The 7,861-nt window shown below is 69.1% G+C and overlaps 4 protein-coding genes across 4 annotated transcripts; 2 read left to right on the top strand and 2 right to left on the bottom strand.

Annotated features, from left to right (window-relative positions):
* Window positions 1–33: 33 nt before the first annotated feature.
* On the bottom strand, window positions 34–455 carry RHOBADRAFT_42260 (uncharacterized protein; the record flags this gene model as incomplete). The annotated part of the gene is made up of 2 exons (XM_018414034.1): window positions 34–312; window positions 372–455. 2 exons carry the CDS (start codon window positions 453–455, stop codon window positions 34–36), a joined length of 363 nt encoding a protein of 120 aa, XP_018273096.1.
* Window positions 456–570: 115 nt separating this feature from the next.
* On the top strand, window positions 571–1,481 carry RHOBADRAFT_42259 (uncharacterized protein; the record flags this gene model as incomplete). Its single annotated transcript, XM_018414033.1, has 2 exons — window positions 571–824; window positions 908–1,481. 2 exons carry the CDS (start codon window positions 571–573, stop codon window positions 1,479–1,481), a joined length of 828 nt encoding a protein of 275 aa, XP_018273095.1.
* A 295-nt stretch (window positions 1,482–1,776) lies between these two features.
* Window positions 1,777–4,239, top strand: RHOBADRAFT_52008 (uncharacterized protein; the record flags this gene model as incomplete). Its single annotated transcript, XM_018416125.1, has 8 exons — window positions 1,777–2,646; window positions 2,735–2,921; window positions 3,016–3,431; window positions 3,511–3,625; window positions 3,708–3,789; window positions 3,871–3,959; window positions 4,041–4,114; window positions 4,195–4,239. The coding sequence occupies 8 exons, from the start codon at window positions 1,777–1,779 to the stop codon at window positions 4,237–4,239; spliced, it is 1,878 nt and encodes a 625-aa protein (XP_018273094.1).
* A 236-nt stretch (window positions 4,240–4,475) lies between these two features.
* RHOBADRAFT_34512 (uncharacterized protein) lies at window positions 4,476–7,279 on the bottom strand (the record flags this gene model as incomplete). The annotated part of the gene is made up of 5 exons (XM_018413202.1): window positions 4,476–4,886; window positions 5,055–5,355; window positions 5,424–5,866; window positions 5,972–6,674; window positions 6,743–7,279. Coding segments are annotated over 5 exons (2,394 nt in total), but the record flags the coding sequence as incomplete, so codon positions are not given.
* Between the last annotated feature and the right edge of the window lie 582 nt (window positions 7,280–7,861).

Below are 7,861 nucleotides of genomic sequence, written 5' to 3'. Positions count from 1 at the left end.
GGGTGGTAGTCTCACTAGGAGCGGGGGCCACGCCTAAAGCCGTGTCGGTGATGGGCAGGCGGCAACAGGGTGCAAGCCGGCCAAGCTGCCGCCGGTCGTCGCGAGCCACCTTGTGAGGGCCGCCTCGCCGGCTTCGGTCAGGATTTGGTCCGAGTTGGACAGGAACGCGATGAGCTTGAAGGGCGCGAGGCCGTCGTCCGAGAAGAGCGTGTCGTCGTTGGACACGGTCGCGTTGAACTGGCCCGAGTCGGTGCCGATGCGGACGATGGCGGCGCTCGCGGTCGGGATCGACTCGTGGTAGTAGCCTGCGGTCTGGGTGGGGCGCCGAGGAGTGTCAGCTCGGCGGCGAGGAGAGGGTTGGTGGGACGCACTTTGGTGTAGACGAGGATCTGCGGGACCGACTGGGCGACGGCGAGCAGTGCCAATGCAGGCAAGGCGAGTAAGCGCACGAGCATGGCGAGCGTGTGGCCGGACGAGAAGGTGAGGTCGAGCTGATGAAGACGAGGTGGGGTCCGGCTCTCCCTCGCCCAGCTCCCTCGACAGTGCAAAGCTGCGCTACAGCCCGCCGACATGGCTCACACGGTCCAGCACGGCACCCACACGCTGCGCGCCGGCAGCCCCACGCTCTCCTACGCCCTGCACCGTCCCACCGCCGCACCTCGACGAGCCGCTGCCCTCATCGCCCACCCGTACGGCCGCCTCGGCGGGTCCAAGGACGACCACGTCGTGCGCGCCCTCGCCGACCTGCTCGTCGACGAGGGGTTCCTCGTGGTTCGCTACGACGCTCGCGGCGCGGGCGAGTCCACGGGGAGCACGAGCTGGAGGTGCGTCCCCGCTTCTCTCTCTCTCTCTGTTCAGGCGTGCAGCGACGGCAAGGAGCTGACCTTGCTCGACCACCCCCCGACAGAGGCGCAGCTGAAGCAGCCGACTTTCGCGAGCTCGTCGACGACCTCGTCCTCCCGCTCCTCTTCCCTCGAGTCGCCGCGCCCTCCTCCTCGGCGACGACGTACGACCTGCTCCTGTGCGGCTACTCGTTCGGCTCGCTCGCCGCCTCGTCGTCCCCGCCGCCCGCCGCACCGACCTCGGCCCCCGCCGCCGCCGCCGCCGCCGCCGCCGCCTCGAGCACCCTCCGCACGTCGTACCTCCTCCTCAGCTACCCGCTCTCGGTCCTCTGGGCCCTCACGGCCCTCCACCCCGGGCCCGCGACCACCGCGCTCCGATCGCTCGTCGAGCGCGGCGAGGCGCGCGTCCTCGCCGTCCACGGGACGAGGGACGACTTCTCGGGCGTCGAGCGGCTCAGGCGGTGGGCGGCCGACTTCGAGCGTGCGGCTCCGGCGCGGGGGCAGGCAGAGGGACTGTGGCGCGCGGTCGAGGTCGAGGGGGCGGACCACTTTTGGCGCGACGGCGAGAGCAAGAGCGAGATGCTCGAGGCGGTGCGAGGGTGGGTGCGAGAAGGGGTCGCGCGGCCCGGTATGGAATGACTTGACGGGGACGGCGTGCGAGTCAAAGAGCAGGGCAGTGTGAAAGAGAGCTGGAAAGCTCGTTGCGAGAAGAGACGCGACCAAGTGGGGCTGCAACCGCCTCTCGCCGTCGGCCGGCTCCTCGTCGCTCCCTCTCTGCAAACCCTCGACGCCCACCACTCGAGCAGCTCGCGAGAGCTCCCGCCACCCAGCTCCAGCCACTCTCTTCGAGCTACCGCCGTCCAGCCCAACCCGCGCCCACCGCCTCCCCGCCCTCCTCGCCGCCTCATCAGCTCCGAGCCCCGCGTCCACCACCATGCCGCCCAAACGACCCATCGAGGTCATCCAGCTCGACAGCGACTCGGACGACGACACACGCCCTGCACCGCCGCCTCCGCCTCAGCTGGGGCGCGACGCGGGCGGGAGCGCCGCCGCCGGAGGACGGTTGGACGACGACGCGCGCGAGGAGCAGGAGGAGGACGCGGCACTCGCGCTCGCGATACGGCTCTCGCTCGAGGAGGAGGCAAGGCGCACCGCAGCGGCGGGCGGCTCGGCGGCGGGTGGCAGCGCGGCCGGCGGAGCGACCTCGACCTCGAGCGGCGGCGGCATCGGCGCAGTGAGCGACCGCGCCGACCTCGAGCGGCAGCGGCTCGCGCGCCAGCGGGCGAGGGGCGATGCCGCGCCGCCGACGGTCAAGGTCGCGTCGACGAGCTGGGGTCCGGGCGGCGGTGGTGCGAGCGCGGGCCGGGGCGGGCGCGTCAAGACGTTCGCCGACCTGCTCGCGCCGGACGACGACGACGACGACGTCGCTGCCAGCTCGACCTCGAGCACCCGCCCGACCACGTCCACCGCGCCGTCGCACAAGCACTCGCACCGGTTCTGGCGCGGCGCCGTCAAGCGCGTCCCGTCCAAGTTCCACCCGGACCGGGACTCGTACTCGTTCGCCGACCTGATCGGGTCGCGCTCGACGCTCCAGGCCGCCGTCGTGTCGGCCTACGTGTCCGAGCCCGAGTGGGTCGTGTCGCACTTTGGCGACGAGACGCCGCTCCTGCTCGTCCAGGCGCGCCTCGAGGGCGACTCGCAGCCCGCGCTCGCCGTGTGCTCGCTCAAGCCCAACACGTTCCGCGTCGTGCCAAAGGAGCGACTGAGCGGGCCGTACCCGGGCGTCATGCACACCAAGCTCATGGTTCGTCGTTTGTCGTCGTCGCGCTTTCGGGCATTCTCTTTCCCTGTCTTCGCGCAGCGGTGCCCTGACTCGCCCCCTCGCGCCGCAGATCTACTACCACGACGAATACATGCGCGTCGTCATCCCGACGGCGAACGCGGTCCCCTACGACTGGGACACGATCGACAACGCCCTGTTCGTCGTCGACTTTCCCTACGCCCCGAGCGACGTCAAGGACCCGTTCAAGAACGAGACGCACACCCAGTTCTCGCGCTCGTTCCTCCAGGTCTGCTTCAGTGCGTCCCCCTCGTCTCTCCTTCCCCCTCTTTTGGGTCGTGTCGCTCGCCTCACCGACTGACACGCGCCCTGCCCCTCGCCTCACCTCGGCAGCGCTCGACATCCCCAAGCGCTTCGTCCAACCCGCGTCGCAGTACGATTTTTCGGCGTCGTTCGACGTGCGCCTCGTGCACTCGACCCAGGGCAAGTACGTCCTCGCGCGCGACGAGAAAAAGGGCGGCGGCCTCGCGAGCCTCGCGAGCGCCGTCCAGGCCTTGGGCTTTGCGCCGGGCGGGACGTGGGAGCTCGAGGCGACGGGCTCGTCGATCGGGCGCTACACGCCCGCGTGGCTGTCGCAGGTCCTCGGCGCGTGCGCGGGCGTCCTCCCGTCGAGCTACTTTGGCGCAGGAAAGGGCCGCACCGCACCGCCGCAGTACCCGGTGCCGCCGACGGGTCAGCCCGTGCGCCTCCCGATCAAGATCGTGTTCCCGACCGAGGACGAGATCACGGGCTCGTTCAACGGCGCGCCGGTCCGTCCCCCCCTTTCTCTCCTCTGTCGGCCCGAGTCGCGCCAAGCGTCGCACTGACGCTCTCGGCGCCCGTGCACAGGGAGGCGGGACCCTGTTCTGCCCGGTCAAGACGTGGGACGCCAAGGGCTTCCCGCAGCACCTGTTCCACCGCGGGCAGAGCAAGCGCGCGCGCGTCGCGGCCCACACCAAGATCCGTGCGTCGCCTCGCTCCCCTCGCCGGCCATTCTCTTTCCCCTCGAACGAGACCTGACGATTTGCCGAACTTGGCCTGCACAGTCCTCGGGCTGCAGAAGTGGCCGGCGGGCGCACCCGAGCCGAAAGAGCACGGCGGGTGGATGTACCTCGGGTCGCACAACTTGTGCGTCCTCCTCTTTCTCTTTGTCTTCCTCGACGTCGCAGCTGCGGCGGCACGAGCTCACAGTATTGCCTCGCGACGCAGCACGAGTGCCGCCTGGGGCCGGCTCGAGAACGGCTCGAGCGGGCCGACGCTCGCCATCAACAACTACGAGCTCGGCGTGGTCCTCCCGAGTGCGTCCCCTCTTCTCCCTCTCAGCATCACTCGGCGCAGCGCAAGCAGTCACTGACAGCCCTTTGACGGCCCGCCGCAAGTCCGCGCCAAGTCGGCCGCCGAGCTCGAGCAGAAGGCCTCCGACCTCGTCACGTTCCGCCGCCCGCTCAGCCGGGTGCGTGCCCTCTCTCTCTCTCCTCCCTCCCGCGCGCCTCTCGACGAAGACGCACGAGACTGACTCTCTCAAGCTCGCAGTACTCGCCGGGTGAGCGACCGTGGCAGCAGGAGCGTTTCCTCTGAGTCGCCCTCGTTCTCGCGCTTTGACCTCTGCCGTACCCTCTCTGTTGTTGCACTCGCGCCCGCTTTACACTCTCTCTACTCTTCTCTCGTGAGAGCCTGCACGTCGAGAGATTTCGCGAGAGCAAAGCGCACATCAAGCGTTGCAGAGCACCCTCAGTCGAGCTCCAGCACCTCGGTCCTCCCCTTCCTCCCTCCCGCGCTCGCACTCGCCCGAGCCCCACGCGCCGCAGTCCTCACCGACGCCCACCCGTCGTCGTCCATCGCGCCATCGCTGCTCGGTTCGAGCGCACGCGCATGCTCAAACGCCTCGAGCTCCTCGTCGTCGACCGCGCCGCCGAAGCGCCCCGCCCCGGCGTCCCACTCGTCACCGGGCCCGTCCTCGTCCTCGTCCTCGGCCTCGTCGTCCGTCTCGACAGGCGGGGCGATCTTCTTGCGCTTCTTGGCGCCGCTCGCTCCACCCGTCGCCGCCGTCGCAGCCGGCGCCTTGCGCTTCTTGGCGCCGCCGCCCGAGCCCGAGCCGGCGACGAGGACGTCGATCGAGAGCGAGACGGGCAGGTCGGCGGCGGACGAGACGGACGAGGGGTCGAGGCGCGTAAGGCGGATGGCGCGGGACGAGGGGCGGACGTAGGCGTTGACCGAGTAGGCGGCTGTGGCGGGGGGAAAGGCGAGGGCATTTTTGGTCAGAGGGCGCGAACAACGAGGGTGAGGGAGGTCGACAGGAAGAAAAAGGGAGAGAAAGAGGTAAAAAGAGAGGGAGGAGGGAGAGGGAGACAGTGGGAGAGGGAGAGACAGAGAGAGAGAGGCGAGGGACGCACTCGCGTGAAACTCCTCCTGGAGCCGCCCCTCGACGAGGAGCATGAGCAGCATCTGCTCCGTCTCGTCCTTGCTCAGCTCGACCTTGCCACCCGCCTCAGCCTTGACGTCGACCTTGCCCTTGCCCTTGCTCTTGGCCTCCTGCGTCGAGAAGGTCCCGCCGCCGTTGCCGCGCACGAGGTCGGCCGCCTGCGGGAGCGTGAGTGTGCCGCGCTGCGCCGTCGCCGCCGAGATGATGCGCAGTGCGCGGTACGCTGAGAGCGAGACGTCGACGGTCGAGACGGTGGCCGGGTCGCGCAGGCACTGCGAGGAGGGAGGCAGAGAGGTCAGGACGGGACGCGAAATTGCGAGGGGGAAAGGAGGCTGCGCACGTTGTCGCACTGACCGCAGGGAGCGTCGCCGTCCTCGTCGTCGGCGTCAAAGGCGGTCCCGGCATCGTACGTCGACGCAAAGTAGCGCGCAAACAGGACCTTGCGGCACGTCTTCTTGTCCTCGGCGTACTCGATGACCTCGTACAGCTTCTCCTTGCCGCCGCTCGAGAACGTGTCGTACGTAAGGGTCGACAGGCGCGAAGCGTCGGCGGCGCGGAAGAACGTGATGCAGTCGGCGGGGCGGCCGTCCCGGCCGGCGCGCCCGCTCTCCTGGTACATGTTGGCGAGCGACTTGGGGAGCGCGTGGTGGACGACGTAGCGCACGTCGGCCTTGTCGATCCCGAGGCCGAACGACGCGTTGGTCGCGACGACGACCTGGATGCGGCCCGAGCGCCACTGGTCGTGCACGCGCTGCTTCTCGGCGTCGTCGATGTAGGCGTGATCTGCAAGGGGGACAAACACGTCAGGTCGGGCTACAGCGGGCAGTTGTGAACGAGGACGAGGAGGCAAAAAGGGAAAGAAGGGAGGGGAGGAAGAGGAGGACGCACAGACGGCGGCGCGCAGCTTGCCCTTGGCCCGAGCGCTCGAGTTGATGCCCTTAGTGATGTTTTCGGCGTCGGCGCGACTGAGCGAGTAGATGATGCCGCTTTCGCCGCCGGCGTGGTGCTCGAGGATCCAGTCGACGATGGCCTCGAGCGCGACCTGCACGCTGGCGGGCTTGGCGACGACGCTGTAGCGCAAGTTGGGGCGGTACAGGGGCGCGCTGAACAGGACGGTCGTCTTGGGGAGAGCGGCGTTGCCGGGCGAGGTGCGCGGCGAGAGGCCGAGGATCTTGAGCATGTCGGCGACGACGTTCTTGGGCGCCGTCGCCGTGACGGCGAGGATCGGGATGCGCGGGAACAGGACGCGCAGGCGCTGCAGCGACAGGTAGCCCGGGCGGTAGTCGTGGCCCATCGAGCTCAGGCAGTGCGCCTCGTCGATGACGAACCGGCTCAAGAGGCCGGCGTCGTACGCCTTCTGGAGCGTGTTGACGAACGTCTTGCTCTTCTCGACGCGCTCGGGCGTCACGTAGACGAGCTTGAGCGGCTCGGCGTCGTCATCTTCGTCGTCGAGGGCGGCCTTCTTCTTGCCCTTGCCCTTGGGCGCTGCCGCCGCGCCGAGCATGCGCTTCATGACGCGCTTGATCTCGTCCTGCGACGCCGACGCGTGGATCGCGGCCGCCGCGATGTCGCGCTCGAGGAGGTTGTGGACCTGCGCACGTAGCGAGGCAGAGTGAGCAGGGGGGGCTGAGGGAGTAGGGCAGGGAAACGGGGGCGCACCTGGTCCGACATGAGCGAGATGAGCGGCGTGATGACGACCGTGAGGCCGGGCGACAGGAGCGCCGGGACCTGGTAGATGAGCGACTTGCCGCCGCCGGTCGGCATGACGGTGACGACGTCGCGCCCGTCCATGGTCGCGTTGATGGCGCCCTCCTGCGCCATCCTCCAGGCCGTCACGCCCCACACGTCCTTGGCGAGCTCCTTGGCCTCGCGCGACCACGAGTAGGCGTCCGACAGCGTGTAGTCGACGGCAGATGCTGCAACCTTGGCGACGGGTGCGGCACCGGGGCGGCGAGTCGGCGCGGCGCTCGACTTGCGGCTGGCGATGGTGGCGAGGAGCGTGTCGCGCTCGGTGTGGATCTCGGCCTGGAGCTTCTTCAGGTTGCGGATCTGCTTGTCGAGCGAGTCGAGCTCGGCGGCGAGCTGCTCGAGCTTGTCGTGCTCCTCGGGGGCGGCACCGTCGTCGTCCTGGTCGTCGCCCTCGTCGCCGCTCAGGAACAGCTCGTCGGGCGGCGCACGGCTACCAGCCGGCTTCATGGTGATCTGGAAGCGTGCGGGCAGTCCTGCTTGACGGTCGGTGGGACGAGGTGTCGAGGTTGGGCGCGGGCGAGGCGAGGAGGCGGTTGAGCGAGGTCGGGTCGGCGAGTACGGCGTGCACAGCGGTGCTGGGCGGCGTGGGTCGATGTACGGCTAGCTCTGAGCGCAGTGTAGGCTACTCGCGTCGTCGCGAGGCGTGTGGGTGGAGGTAGAGGGCGCCTCTCCTCTTCCTCATCTCTTGCACCGCCTCGAGCGTCCTGTCTCTCGCACTGGCCGCCGGTGTTACTCCGTGTCCCTCGTTCAGAGGCTCTTTCAGAGGCTCAAGAGATGCGCCAGAGCCGCCACAGCCTGCACCGGCTCATTCTCGGCGAAGGAAGAGAGCTTGAGCAGCTCGCGAGAGCTCGTGCACGAGCTGAATACCAAGTCCGAATACGAGCGAGGTTACAAGTGAGCTAGTTCAGGAGAGGCCCCAAGCGGCAACTCGGGCGAGCTGCCTGAGCCGTCGGCCGTTTCGGCTGGCGCTTCCCCCGCGCGCCTCCTCCTCTTTTGCTCCCTCTCAACCTCGCTCCTCGTCCGCACAGC

Source organism: Rhodotorula graminis, assembly GCF_001329695.1.
Source record: "Rhodotorula graminis WP1 unplaced genomic scaffold RHOBAscaffold_3, whole genome shotgun sequence".
NCBI classification, from domain to species: Eukaryota; Fungi; Basidiomycota; class Microbotryomycetes; order Sporidiobolales; family Sporidiobolaceae; genus Rhodotorula; species Rhodotorula graminis.
The sequence above is the reverse complement of the archived record's forward strand: the minus strand, read 5'-3'. Positions and strand labels throughout refer to the sequence as shown.